This window comes from Colletotrichum fructicola, assembly GCF_000319635.2.
Source record: "Colletotrichum fructicola Nara gc5 chromosome Unknown KSG_Nara_v1_contig01, whole genome shotgun sequence".
Lineage (NCBI taxonomy): Eukaryota > Fungi > Ascomycota > Sordariomycetes > Glomerellales > Glomerellaceae > Colletotrichum > Colletotrichum fructicola.
The window spans coordinates 2857803-2872630 of NW_027094051.1; the positions used below are offsets into that span (position 1 = coordinate 2857803).

General features: G+C 55.4%; 3 protein-coding genes across 3 annotated transcripts; 1 reads left to right on the forward strand and 2 right to left on the reverse strand.

The window, feature by feature from the left end:
• Positions 1-1382: 1382 nt before the first annotated feature.
• SCH9 (Serine/threonine-protein kinase SCH9) lies at positions 1383-4129 on the forward strand (the record flags this gene model as incomplete). Its single annotated transcript, XM_032020121.2, has 3 exons — positions 1383-1544; positions 2163-2635; positions 2686-4129. The coding sequence occupies 3 exons, from the start codon at positions 1383-1385 to the stop codon at positions 4127-4129; spliced, it is 2079 nt and encodes a 692-aa protein (XP_031882722.2).
• A 1881-nt stretch (positions 4130-6010) lies between these two features.
• CGGC5_v000824 (ATP synthase subunit H) lies at positions 6011-6861 on the reverse strand (the record flags this gene model as incomplete). Its single annotated transcript, XM_032020118.1, has 3 exons — positions 6011-6282; positions 6625-6709; positions 6835-6861. The coding sequence occupies 3 exons, from the start codon at positions 6859-6861 to the stop codon at positions 6011-6013; spliced, it is 384 nt and encodes a 127-aa protein (XP_031882822.1).
• A 1028-nt stretch (positions 6862-7889) lies between these two features.
• On the reverse strand, positions 7890-9742 carry CDH-1-7 (Cellobiose dehydrogenase; the record flags this gene model as incomplete). Its single annotated transcript, XM_066150723.1, has 4 exons — positions 7890-8261; positions 8404-9351; positions 9444-9477; positions 9732-9742. 4 exons carry the CDS (start codon positions 9740-9742, stop codon positions 7890-7892), a joined length of 1365 nt encoding a protein of 454 aa, XP_066009700.1.
• Between the last annotated feature and the right edge of the window lie 5086 nt (positions 9743-14828).

Here is a 14828-nt window from a genome sequence, read left to right on the forward strand (position 1 = left end):
TGCCGGTGGCATCAGACTGCCGTCAACGGCCCTTTCAGCCTACCGCAGACGATCCCGGACAATCGTCCGAGGCTGCAAGCAAATCTGCAAGACCAGCAGGCGCATTCACGTCTTTGCTCAAGTCTGGTTCTGCATTTGCGTCTCTGGTGTTGGTTGTTCCTACCGCCACGGCTCCTCGTCAAGCTAAGGTACCTTGACTATGGCATCTAGTCTGAGCCCGCCTTCTGTTCTGGTTTGCCTCTTCATGGCCCTCCCCCGCGCCCGTTCTGATTGATGGTGCCGGACAATCTTACCTGACGGCTTTGGGGGCGTCGTAGTCTACAGCTGGCTTTCCTGTGAGGGCCATGTCGCGTGTGATGTACGACGCTTCCAGGTCCCCCTCACGACCAAATACAGTCTCTTGCACATGCAAATCACCGCATTACCCCTCGTCCCAACCCTTCCCCTGCTTACCTACATGCCATGCCTACCACTTACCTCACCAACCTTTAACTGCCCTGCAGTGCGGTGCGGTGGTGCGGTGGTACCTTTACCCCATGCCGCCACGCCCACCTGAACCTTTGGTTCGGCCGCCAGTGCGGCAACAGGACCAAGAATTGCAAATAGAGGAGCCGAGACGGGGCCGCTTGTGCAAGAGCCAGTGCCAGTACCAGTGCTGCAAGAGGCTTATCATAGTTGAGGCCTGACTCGCCCAATGCCCAGCGGCAGCGGCAACGGCAGTAGCGACATTGGTCTCAGTGGCAGCTTTGTAGTGGTACCAATTTGCCTTCGTTCACCAGTCAGCATCCGGCTCTTTCTATCCTCCAACCTCTCTGCCCCTCTACTTCCCCCTCATCCGTCTTTACCCCCCCCTCTCTCCCCCTCCATGTCCGCGACCGCCCAGCACATTGCCCCGCCATCGTCTTCACCAAGACCCCCGGAGCAAGGCCTTGACTAGTGATCAAAGACGCTCAAGTCAACGCGACACGGGGCGTTCTCGGAACGAAAGTCCACATTGCCTATTTTCCTATTCGACAACTCTCGTTTGGTCCTTTGCATCATCCCCCTCAAATCGCACTACCCGGGTAGCTATTGCGACGGCATCCTTGCGGCCACCCGCGCCGAAAAGGTCGAAAAAATTTCCCCGTCCTTTTCCGTCATAAGCAATACATGTCCAAAAACCTCTCTTATTCTCCGCTTCGTTACCATTACTTCCGAGTACCTGTCTCCAACACTGCACTTGTCCCTACCAGACCGGACATGGGCTTGGCAGCCGTCATGAGCTAGCTCCGTCCTCCAAATTTGCCTCCGCTTTTCGCTCCGTTACCCAGCGCGCTCGTCTCTTCTCTGTGTTATATCCGCAACGCAGATTGCATGCTTTTGCGCTCATGCCAACGCCAACGATGATGAACCTCACTGTTGACCACCGAAACAGGGCTGCCGCTCCGGCTGACGATGATGGAGCGGATCAAATCGGCTTTGACACGCCCCGCTCCGGTGTGGCGACTCCTCAGCCCGACCTCCATGACAAACGCCTGCCGGGCATCATGAGCTACTTCGGCCAGGTTCGTACAGATTCTATTCACAATTCTGTATCTGCCCCTGTCGCGTCGGATTCTATGCGAGGGCAGTCTCTTTCCGGTCCCTCAACCGAACAAGTCGAGAAGGAAGGGACGGCCTCTCAGGTCAGCTCAGTGGTTGCTGTGCCCTGTGGCGATTCTGAACAAATATCCCCGTCATCATCACTCCCCCGTCCCGCGCCGCGAGCTCCGTCACAACACACTGCATCCAAGGCACAGGCATTGCCGGGAACTCATCAGTACCCGACTCCGCCGATATCACGAAGGTCGTCCATGGGACGTCCCACGAGAAGTCTGTCATTGTGGCACGGGGACGGACGGTCCGCTGCATCCTCATCTGCGCGACCGTTGCTCCAAAAACACCCATCAGACTTCTCATCGACCAAGTGCCGCAGCCTCACCCTCATGTCGCAACCCTCAAGCATGGTCACTACATCAGTAGTGCATGCTCATCACATATCCAATCCCAGTCTCCCCAAACCCAACATCACACCAATGTCTCCCACACATTCCCAGATCGGTTCAGCGCAGGAAACCTCTTTCCTTGACAACTCTTCCTCACTTGATCAGCTCAAGAAGCTAACACAAGTCGCGGGTATAAAGAGCGGACCACCAACCCCCACTCGAGCCCTTTCAGCTGCTCAGCCTTCTGAGGAGCGGTCGAGCTCTAAAAGAAGCAGTAATGAGACGGTTCCTCCTAGTGGTACACAAACGCCCAGAGGTTCAACCGGTGCTCAAGTGCCTGCAGCGAAGGGAAAGCTCACGATCAAGATTATTGAGGCGAAGGGCTTGAGGCGTGCCAGAGACCCTTACGTGGTCGCTGTCTTCCAGAGAAGCGAGCTTATCTCAGGAGGTCCGCGTTCTGTTGAGGACGAAGAGGAGCATGTGAACCTGCCGCCGCCGTCCATGGGAGGTATTCCGATCCAGAGGCAAGGAAGCGACTCTGGACGGCCGGCGATGTCCATCCCCATGCGTAGCCGACAAAGCAGCAACACCAGCATTTCCGATTACAACACATTCCGCAACAAGTCCAAGCTTTTCTTCACTAGCCCCAAGTGGGACGCCGAAGCAGAATTGTAAGTTGGCATCACAATCTTTCCATCATCCCAGGACTAACCCAAGCTAGTGACGTTGTCGACTCCAACATGCTGGTGGATATTTCGGTCTATGATCACAGCGCGAATGGCGAGGAATTCCTTGGTCATGTCGACTTCCAGGCGAACAGGGACTCTAATAACCCGGTTCGTGGGTGGTACGCGCTCAAGGGACACGCCGACACGATGGCCGAGAACGCTCCGACGGGTGAAATCCATGTTGAAGCCATCTACCACCGCACGGAGAGGAAGCATTTCGGACCTGAGGACTTTCAGATTCTCAAGCTCATCGGAAAGGGAACGTTTGGGCAGGTCTACCAAGTCCGCAAGAAGGATACCGAACGGATATACGCCATGAAGGTCCTGTCCAAGAAGGTTATCGTCCAGAAGAAAGAAGTGGCCCATACCGTCGGCGAACGTAACATTTTGGTCCGGACGGCCATGTCAGACTCACCCTTCATCGTGGGTCTGAAATTCTCCTTCCAAACACCATCGGATCTATACCTGGTGACCGACTACATGTCCGGAGGAGAGTTGTTCTGGCACTTGCAAAAGGAGGGCAGGTTCGATGAGCGAAGAGCCAAGTTCTATATCGCAGAACTTATCTTGGCCATCCAGCACTTGCACAACAACGACATCGTCTACCGAGACTTGAAGCCGGAGAACATTCTCTTGGACGCCAACGGCCACATTGCCCTCTGTGATTTCGGTCTATCCAAGGCGAATCTGACCAAGAACGACACCACCAACACGTTTTGCGGCACGACGGAGTACCTCGCCCCTGAAGTGCTCCTCGACGAGTCAGGATACACCAAGATGGTCGACTTTTGGTCTCTGGGTGTTCTTGTTTTCGAGATGTGCTGTGGATGGAGCCCCTTCTACGCGGAGGACACCCAGCAGATGTATAAGAACATCGCATTCGGCAAGGTCCGCTTCCCAAGGGACACTCTGTCGCAGGAGGGTCGCAACTTCGTCAAGGGGCTGCTCAACAGAAACCCCAAGCACCGCCTGGGTGCCACGGATGATGCTGAAGAGCTGAAGCGCCACCCATTCTTTGGCGACATTGACTGGGAGCTCCTAGCTAAGAAGCTCATCACCCCGCCATTCAAGCCGAAATTGACCTCTGCTACCGACGTGTCCTACTTCGACCCTGAGTTCACCAATGCACTGGACAACAACGGCTCTCTGAATGAGCGGGCAGCAGCCCTTTCAAGGGGCTTTGCCACATCCACGCCCCTTTCGCCATCTGTGCAGGCCAACTTCCAGGGCTTCACCTTTGTTGACGAGAGCGCCCTTGACGATCACATGCGAGATAAGAACCGATACGATGACGAAGAGATGCGCGACTCGCACCACCAGGATGACGACTGGGACGACCTGGAAGACATGAACCAAAGAGGCAACCGGATGAGTGGCATTGTCCGGACAACCACCAACGACGAGCAAATGGTTGGAGGTGGCCACTTTGACGTCTAAGGGTGTTGTTGCTTTGGTCAGCCGTTCCGTCTTTTTGGTTCTATTTTGAGGACGAGAAAAAGTTCATCACACAGCCTGTTTCCTTTGCAAACAAATGCGCGCGCGCGGGCACACACACACATACGGTCGTCATCACGAAGTCAAAAACGAACATTCATGGATTCAGTGCATAAGGGCGGTCAACTTTGCATGTGATAATTAAGGGTGTATTCGGTACATGGCGTTTTGGGCAGAGCGATGAATATTGGCGGGGGAGGGAGAACCTGGATCGGCCTTCAGAATAGCTTTCCAAGCTGATTGAAGCGCCTATACACACTATGCTTCTTGAGACTCTGGATACCTGGGGCAGTTTTTCAAACATTGGTGAACTATTTTCTTCATTGGCAATGTTTCTGAATCGCCCTTCCATTCCATGACGTCTTGCTCTTTCATGCATGCATGTTTTGAGGTTCATTCCAGAGCTCTCCCCGAGGGAATTCAACGAAAATACACAACGAGGCGGTTTCTCTTGTGGCAGTCGGGGGGTTTGATGGAGGAAGAAGTGGGCGAAAGAAATTTGGGAGCCAAACCTACATGGCTCTGCTGCGTATTCCATCTGGGAAGTCTGCGTTTCTTTGCTGCTTTGACTCCGAGAAGACTCGAGAGAGATGTGCAACAGACACAATCTCAACAAAAGAAACAGAGGAAGAGAAAGAGAAAAGAGAGACTGGGAAACGGGGAAGGAGGCAATACGAAAGCGCCGTCTGTCTGTAATAAACTTAATTAGCTTAAAAACACAGAAGAACCGTTTCCCTACTGCTTTGTGTTTGCTGGAAATCGGTGACTTGTAATATCGATTTGAAGAAGGTGAAGAACTGATGAGCATACCCATGACCCCACGGAGCAGCAGAGCGAGAACGTTGCATTCAGTAAGCTGTGGATCAAGTGCTACTTCTATTCCTTTGCCGATTCAGTGCCAACTTCCCAAAAAGGGCGTGAGGCTTTTATGCTTTACGAGAAGACATCAGGAAATAGTGCAGGAACTCGGGAAATGATTCAGGTTAACAACGCATGAACGTAAACAAGTTGATTGTGGATCCACAGCGATAGATAGCGTTGGCTGTGTTTGTTGTTTTCGTTGCTAGATGGATCGATTCGCATTGACGGTACACTTCAGAATGACTCTTTGCGAGGCACCTGATTATGCATACATTCGAGGGTTGTCGTATGCCCCCGATGCTTGGGCTTATTCCATGGTGGTCGAGTTGTCGGTGTTTGTGGGTGTCGACTGTTCTGTCTACGATGTTCCGGAAGATTCCGGGTCCACATGCCCTCCAGTGTGTTTTGATGTCTGGGTGAAGTGCTCATGACGCAGTTCGAAGCAGTCTTTGAGGCAAGAGTGACAGTCAAGTCCGACGATGCAAAGATATCGGGGGCAAAGACTTGGGCAGACGGCACAGAAGGATACCAGCGTCATGTGTGACGTGGACAGAAGCAAATGAGTGTATGCTGATAGCATTTCCTAGCCAGCGAGGTTCAGTTGGACAATATACACGGGATTACCACCTCCCAGCACACCTTCCCTTCGTTTTCCCCTTCCTCTCCTCTTCGTTTCCTAACGTTGTCTCACTCCTCTCTTTCTCTCGTCTCAAAACATAGCAACGCTCTCCTCGTTCCATCGGTCCGTCGGCAAGCGGCAGGTGAAAGACAATCCAAGCCTTCGAGTCGCAGAGAAAAGCACTTTTTCTTGTTCATCGGGGGAGGATAGATAAAAAGAAGACGAGGAAAGTCTTTCGGGTCGGTTGACGTATAAATTTTATCGTTGGGGTGGACGTAAAAAAGTTTGATGGTCCCCTTTTATATCGGATCGAGGGTTGGTTTTATTCGTTTAAACGACAACATCTAATGGTGAGGCTCCTCCTCGTCCTCCTCGATCATGAGCCAGTCGTGCTGGACGGGCTGGCCGCCAGCGGCGACGGCGGCGTCCTGGCCCTCAACCTCGACGGCCATGCTCTCGTACTCCTTCAGGCTGGCAGCGAGGTCGGTCTCCTCGGGGGACTTGGGGGTCTGGGGGACGGAGAAGGTCTGGACCTGGCCCTGGGCGTCGGAGTCCTTGACGGCGGCAGGCTTGTAGGCCTTGAGCTCCTTGAGGTAGAGCTCCTGGACGAAGTCGGCTGTATCGGGGTTAGCGAGGCATGATCGACGACGACAAAGGCGGGGTGCAGGTGCGGTTGAAGAGGGCGACGACGGGGAGGTCGGGAATGGATGATGTTGTGCATTGAAGGCATCGTCCTTCGGTATTGGATTCGATGTGGGACAGTGACAGGTTTAGATGTTGTTGGTTGATAGTCGATGACCGATATCGTCACTCGCGGACCACTCAGCTTCGGAGCTTTGGTCTCCCTTGGCCGCATCGGCAATCCGACCAGAACCGCAACGAACCATCGTCCCGCATCTCCCCGGGGCAATTGCGACAAGACGAAGGACAGGAAAAATCGGAAAAGGGATTTACGAACCTCTCCGCGAGACCGTGGGGGCAATGAATCCCCTCATCTGGACGGCGCTGGGCCTCGCCAGCCGAGTGACAGCCGAAACGGCGCGCTGGTCATGCTCGTCAGTTTTTTCTCTTCCCACTTCCTTCCGACCGCGCGACCGCGACAGCACCACCCCTCCTTGGGGCAATAGCAGAACAACTTCATCAACGGGGGACAGAGGCAAAGACTCACGGTAGCTCTGGACAATTGGACGAGCATCTTGAATGTGGGTGTGGCTGGCTCAATTGGAGGAGGAGAACGACACCGGGGGGCGGATGGGGGGTGAGGACGGCAGAGGTGGTTGAGGGTTTTGTACGGACGGGACGTAAAAAGCTGGAGAGTGAACGAACCAGCGGCCAGCCGGTTGGACGACGCAGTGATCACCGCTGTGGTTGGGCTTTGTGGGTGCCTCAGGCCGCTTTTTTCGCTGTCTTTCTTTCCCGCCCGCTCGGTGGAAGGAGCACCTCTCTCTCCACCTGCACTGGCGGCTCGGGGAAACGAGGAGCAAGAATGGTGGGCGGTGGACTGCTATCACGTGATGCAATTCCCACCGCCAATTCATGCAGAAAGCTGCTTTAGTTGCAGCAGTTGCTCGGTTCTAGATACCGTGGAATAGCAAGTGCTTGACGGCGTACTTTCTTTGGCCAGGCAGCTTCTTCGCACGCTGGCAAACGGTTTCGTCAGTCCACCGACATCATAGCCTCCGTGGCTGCCTCCCGCGACACCAACGTTTGGGTCCATCTCCCCGGCCTAGGCTCCATGCGATCCGGCTAGTGTGCCGAGACCTTCTTCATCGTCTTTTCACTTACATCATGACCTCACACCTCACAGACGTTGGCTTTTGTCGTCATCGTCCCACCTTCTTCATCTGATTTCCAATGTCAACCGATCTTGGCGCTTCACCTACGTCTTCTCAGCTGTATTGCTTCCATTCAGTCACGCATCGGTGGTCAGCTTCTAGTGAAGTGTATTGAAAGATCAAGTGATCATGAATTCATAGCCTCCCCCGTCATCATCGGGGAACTGGCTCGCTACCTAACGCCGTCAAACTCCAAGCTACACATCAAACCCAGAAACCACAAGCTGCATTAGTTGCGGTTCAAGCCTCAATAGGTATTATCTAAAGTGACACAAGCGTATCTCGATACAGCCATACCCCAAATAACAACATATTGTAATAAGTGTGATCACTGTGTCCGTCTTTGTTTCTCTGTTGTATGCGGGTTCCGGTCAACATCGCCCGGTCTCTATTTCTTTTGGCGGTAGGGGATGCGCTGCTGCGACTCGGACGACTCGTGGCTGTGCTCCTGCTTCATGCGAGGAGTCCTGCGCATCTCGCCCCAGACTCCGGCGCCGAGCCACATGACACCCAGGATGGCTGCGGGGACCGAGTAGGCGACGACATATCGAGTGGGCGTGTTGGCGAGCTGGAGACCGAGGCCGCCGTTGATAATGCCGAGGATCATCAGGGCTCTGCCGTACCAGATGTGGACGTGGCTGATGATGCCGCGGCCCTGGAACTTCTTGTAGTACGCGTGGTGGGCGTAGCCGAGGAACGGTTGGATGGCCAACAGGGCGGTGACAGCAGTACCAAGGAGGGTGTGGGTGTTGTTGAACAACTACGAGAGCATCACGTATCAGCTTACGGTTCTGGGCTTGGAGGATAGAGTGGCCCGACAATGGAGCATCGGGAGGGGAGACCGTCCGCGGGATGGGAAGGGACGCGGTCTCCCGGGTTTTACAAAATAGAAAGCAACTCACATAGTCGTTGTCGCGGGCATAGGCATAACCAGTGCCGAAGCCAACCCACATCAGGGCGAAGGCGACGGACTGCCAGACAGCGTGTGCCATCCACTTGCCAACCAGAGGCATGAGCATGGCGCCGAGAGGGTACAAGGCAACAAAGACGATCGACATTATAACGCCGTGAGCGAGGAGGATGGCGGACTTGCCACCACCACCGTTAAATACAACGCCGCTGCCACCACTGGTAGAGCCGCCGCCGCTGCTTCCGCTGCCACTTCCATTGCCGCCAGTCGAGGCCCCGGTGAACGGGTTGCTGTCAGACGAGACGGTCGCCGAGGTGAGATCGAGGGTGAAGCTCGAGTGGTCGTCGTGCTGCTGGATGCTCTGGCTGTTGCTGGCCGAGTTGATGGCGCTGCCGGACTTCCAGGCCGCGATCCAGTTGGTGCTAGCCGAGTTGAGGGACATGGAGCCGCCGCTCCAAGACGCGCAGTTGGTGCAGAGGACGTTGGCGACCATCTTGCCGTTCGAGACGCCGGAGCCCCCAAGGAGGGTGAGGGCCGCGCCGTTGTCGGAGACGGTGGGCATGTTGTGGCCGCGCGCGGTACGGGGGCTGATGGTCACGTTGCCAGCGCCGTCGGTATACATGATGAACATGTTGGAGTTGGACATGGTCGAGCCGGTGCCGAGGGCTACCCACTGGTAGCTGGTCGGGGCGGACATCTGGAAGTACAGGTTGCCGGAGCCAGAGCTGGCGGCGGCCTGGGGGACCGCGACCTTGAAGCAGACGTCGTTGGGGCACGCCTGGACGGGGTCGGCAGACGCCGTCGCCGCATCTGAAGTTGTTAGTTGCCGAGGAGGGAACCAAGTGGCAGGGGGGGCTTGCAAAGAGCCGCAGCCAGGGCGGAGGCAGTAAAGGCCTTCATGATGATTGTGTCTTGCTCGTCTGGATGGTTCAAGAGATGACTGGACGCAGTGTTAGTCTTGGGCAGCTCGAGGTGGTCTATGAGGACTAGGTGCTAGATATATCAGAGAGAGCAGGCCGGAATGTAACATACGTCTTTGTGCGTTGATATGCAGGGAGGCTCCGGGCTAGTCGTTGCAGTAACACGGCAGCTTGAGACGGTTGGTGAAGTGAAGGGGTGGGAGCTCCGGGGTTCTTATGAAGAAATGTCGGGTGAGCGCCGGCAGCCCAGCTCCGTGGCACGTTGAGAGTAGGATGTGCGGTGCGGTACTAGGTTCAAAGCGTCGGGTAGCTAGCCAGCTAGCAGGAGGAGGACGCAGCGGTACGGGATACAACCGCGGTGGCTTTGCCTTTTGGGCGCGTTGTCTTGGTTTCTGCCAACCGTTTTGCCATGGGATTTTGGGTTTAATGGCACCTGCTTGTTGCTCCCCACGTCGTCATCCCAGGAATCTTGGCGCTGGGAGGAGAGGAGAGAGAGATGGGCATCGACTTCGATACACTAGCACAAAGTCATCTCTTTTCCTGTGCCCTTCGTGTCTCGCCCCGGGAGTCGGCCCCTGGTCCCTGGCTACCCTCCCAGTTCTTCTTGTCTCTCCCCCATTCGCCTCACACTCGAATCTTGGCTTGGGGGAGTGCGGGCAGCGGGCCAACTCTCTCTGTTTCTCTGACAGTCAAGCCACGCAGGGGATGACCCCTGGAGGACCTGTAACCCACGCATAAGATAGCTGGGCTGGGCTGGGCTGGGACCGCCAGGCTCTATCGGATTGGCAATTGGTGAGTGCTGAGTAGGCCGGAAGCTAGCTTTGGTAGCCGCGGACAGCTTGTACGGTAAGCTTTCAACCGTCCAGGGCAGCAGCAGCAGCAGTGAGCAGCAGCAGCAGCTCTCGGAGAAGGCTAGAGATCAGCATACGTAGGCCGGCATACCTTAGCTAGACACAGCCACGAAGCCGAGAAGTTGTCATAGGCTCAGTCCGACGGTGATCTGCCCGTTTGTACACAGCAGCATACAGACAGGCAGCGTTACAATGTGCAAAAAGTGACTGGTCATGGGCATGGGGAGATAGCGACCCGCGTCGACGGACCCGGTCGGTCCAACACGTTCCCCCGGGGCCAACGAAGCCTAAAAAATGGGCGGAGAGACTAACCAGGCACGCTGGTCAGTGGACAGTGGTGGTGCCCCTGGTCGTTATTTTGGCTCCTTGCCGTGTCTTAGGTTGGATCTGGGCTGCTACCCTTTCTAGCGTGTCAGACAGAATCGGGGGAAAGGTGATTGGGCGAAGGGTTTACAAGCCCCGGATGCTAAAATGGAAGTGAGGAAGGGCCCTGGGGCAAGCCGGCGCTCTGGGAATGCGCCTACGAATATCCAGGGCTTGGCCGGGCCTCACTGCTGCTGCGGCTTCAGTCCCAGCCATCAATCAGCATGACGGAGGAATACTCATCCTCTCAGCATCATCCGAATGTTCAAATGCGATGCGCGCCGCAGAGGCAACAGTCAACAATGTGAAGAAACATGAGCAAACGAAGGGATGCCGTTTGGGGCGTGGAGGCATGGGGACGAAGGGTCCGGGGCCGGGAGCGTCCCAGGGCAAGAGAGCATAGTTCTACGCAGATGGGACTAGTGGGCTCGCAGGGGCTTCTACCTCTCGTTTTTCTCGACGTTCTGGGGCCTCTTTGGGACCGTGGGCAGTGACTGATTTCTGCGTTCTTAGTAGTCTACATGGAGAGTGGTCTGAACTCTATTAACGAAATGAGGACAGGAACCACGGCGAGGGCGTGGTGGTAGGGTAGGGTAGAGTAGGGGCCCAGAGAAGCCGAAGGGATGCTTAGTAGAGAGAAACTGGAAACGAAACGACGTGTGTTGATGGACATCGATACCCTGTATATGCGGTTGTGTACTTTGCTGAATTGGCGATGCCAATGCCAGTGCGGAAAGTGCCAATGCCAGCGAGCGAAAGTCTGGGTGAAGAACCCAATGAAGTTGGCGGGCTGGGCATTCAGACTCAGCCTCCCGGAGGTAAAAAGGTGCCGTTGCGGGCGGTCTGGGGTCTCTGCTGCCGTAAGCCTTGGTCAGAAACATTTGTTTTGGAGATATCGGACAGCACTACACGAAGCAATGAAAGGCGGACAGAGTGAAGCGTACGCAAGCATTCCATGATGAATGCTTGGCTTGGGGGCTTGTGGGAGTGTCTTGACGAACGAGAGGAAGCGAAACATGTGGAACGTAGAACATCACACTGCGAAGGTAGTAAACGGAGTACCGATCAGCAGCAGCCATTCCCGCCACTGTGATAAGCGCACTTCCGGGCCACTAACGGCACCTCAGGCTACAAGCCGCCTATTCGTACCTACCGTGCTACCTGGGTAGGGCGGCTAGTGGATGCCATCGCCATTGATGCGCTGCTGTGGGAACCCGTCCATTGACAACGGGCAGTCACTCGCCCAGCATCACCTCACCCAGCAGGAGCGGGAGCAGGAGCAGGAACATATCGCATGAGACACAGAACTTGGAGCATGGCACACGGGCTTGCACCTGCATTGAGCTGATGATGGACACGGACGCTGCTGCCCACAAGCCGGATGGTACCACCATCAGGATCCCGGTGCTACTGCTGCTGGGCTGGCTGTCCTTCCCGCAACATCTCCCGAACTGCTAGCGCATCAAAGCAACCGCTTACACCCGAACCATCTACACCTCTCATCCCTAACATCTCTGAACCGGCAGAGCGACTGCCCAGAAATGCAGTGCAAAGCTTCACGCTTCTCGTGAGGTCTCTTGCACACGGCAGACGGCGAGAGTCCATCGCGGCGCCTATCGCCCACCGCCAAGTATTACACCTCAAGGATGTTGCGCTTCCACTGCTGATGATGACGAGGCACGTTGTCGCCAAGAAGGGGCTTATCTGACGGCAGCCGCAGGCTTCGGCACTGCTTCACCATCCCCTGCGACGATGCTGCATCTCAGCCCGAATTCACCGCTTACTCTAGTCCACGGCATTGGCTGAAGAGCCTTCCCCTCAAGCCAATTCTATTTTCATTCCAAAGAGGCCTCACTCAGGACCCTCCTCGATGTGCGCCTGAGGAGGGACTTGACATGGTGCCTCGAGCGCTCCCACCACCATCACTACTACCTGACGGATACCCTGTCGTCGGTCAACACCTCGACCGCTGACCGAGGAATGCAACCATCCCAACGCCAACCCACGTGTGAATACTTGGACATCTCAGTATCTCAGTCAATTCTTCTCTGATATCGGCCAGGACGTGCACACCACATCTGGGTAACTGCAATGTCCGTCGATCAAACCGTCCAGCAAACGACCCGTCCTCCCGTCCCGATTTGTCAAAACCGCCAACTAACACGGCACCAATGGGACAAGCGCCGATCAGCACCAACGCAGGCCGCGCAATGCTTTCCCTTCCCTCCAGCCTTCACATCATTCTTCATTCTAGACCCTGTTCCATCTTCCCACAAGGTTGCCCAGAGGCAGGAAGCTCATTGCCTCTACCGGTAGGATTCCGCCTGAGCTTCTCCCGCGCGCTCCTGACGCCATCAGAAACATGAAACCATCTTACTGCAGGTGCTCGGGACATTGGCACCACCAAATGTCTTCCTTACCATTCGTCTGACGTTGCGCAGGAACTTGCCCGTTTTCTTTGCATTCTTGGCTAATGTAATGACGCATATCGATCCGATGTGCATTCGTACGCCCACTGGGATAATCGTCTGTGTCTCTGAATAGTACTGTCTCGACCCGGGTCAAGACTCGCACAGTCCGGTAATACGGATCTTTGGCAGAAGAAGACCGATTGAGGTCCAAAAGGACAAAGCTCTATCGCGCAGATCCAGGGACGCGAATACCGGTTGACTTTTCTCTGGGCCGTGTCAAAGCTGCAAGCCCAAGCTCTGCCGATGGGCCGTACAAGTTCAGGGCCTTCAGGCATGTCCCAGCAGAGCGCAAACAACACACAAAACATTGAAGCTCCAAGACACGAAGAACCCTCAACAACATCAGTTTCTGAAAGCAGCTTTGAAATTGCGTCAGTCAGTGGCTCAGGGTTGCTCCCGCCGCGCTGTCCTTGACGCCAAGATTTCCCCTCCAACGACCGCATGCCAGCGCCCAGAGCCACCCGGGCCTATCCTGGAGGCGTGTTGAGGGAGGGATCCAATGGTCTTCTACGCCTCTATGCACTTGGCAATCTTTCGTTCAGTTGACATACTGCGCATCATCTTCAACACGCGCTTCATCTCGATGCTCCCGCCAAGCCCTATAGAGTTGGTTCATGACTCTGTTCTGATGGCTACTCGCTGCGAGTTTCCCTCAGGGCTCGTCCCAATATTCTAAGCCTCAAGGTTCGATACCACAGCGGGATGGCTGATGCTCGTCGTACGTCAGATGATGCCAGTTGAATGGTTAACTCCAAACACTCATAGTCACATTCGAGGCAGTCCGTAACGATTGGCAAAAGTTACCGAGGGTGCTCCCGGCCATTCACGAGAGACTCCGCCACTGTGCCAGCCGCCGTCCTGTCACGGCGCCGTCAACCAAAACCTTGATTGCTCCCGACGATCTCTCGCTCTGTTCAGTTCCCCCCTTGACGGCAACCGACTCATTGCTAATGATCTCGATGTGTCAATCCGGCCACGGCGGCCGGAGTGGGGCCGCGCGGGGACTTTGCCTTGCCGAAAAGAGATTGCACGCTGCCGTCTGACCCCGGGATGCTGAGTCGGGTGAACAGTCCCGATGTAACGCTGTTAGCTGGGCAAGGCGCAACAGTCGTCCCGCGCCGAACATGAGTTAGGTACCCCGGCGCTGATCCACTTCCACAGCCGCCGTCGATGATATTCAGTCTAGTCCATCCCCAACCGAGACTTGGGGGAGGCTGAGCAGCTGTTAATTTGACGTTTAAGCTTCCTTGCAACGCCAATAAGCCCTAGGAACTACCACGCAGTACACGCGAGTGGAACGAAAACAGTTCCGAATCATAGGGCAAGCCCAGGTCTTCGGACATGGGCGCCGCCAAATAGACGCTGCCGGGGTCCGCATTTCCCGTTTCTCCGCATCCTCCATCTTGCTCCTTCTTCTTTGGATGCTTGACAGCACACCGGCACGATGACAGCGTTCAACGACGCCGCCGCAGGAGCCGTCACAGGAACCGCACACCCCGTTACCAGCTCACCGGATCCAAAAAGGAGCCTTGCGAACCGGTCAGGGCTTGGTCAAGGTTATTTGATGCTGCCCAAGAGGGAAGATCTTTCTAACTACACCCCTTGGATTACTCGTGATTCGTGAAGCACAGCACATACCCCGTGCGCTGTGCTGGAAATGAACGCCAAGCTCACAATTTGCCAGCTGTTCTTGTCAGGCAGGAAAGTAAAGCGGTTTGGTAAGCAAGCTATGCAAATTGTTTCCGGAACTTTTGAAAAGCAGTTGTCATCACGAGACAAGAGACGAGGCACCATTGACAACTATGCGCCGCG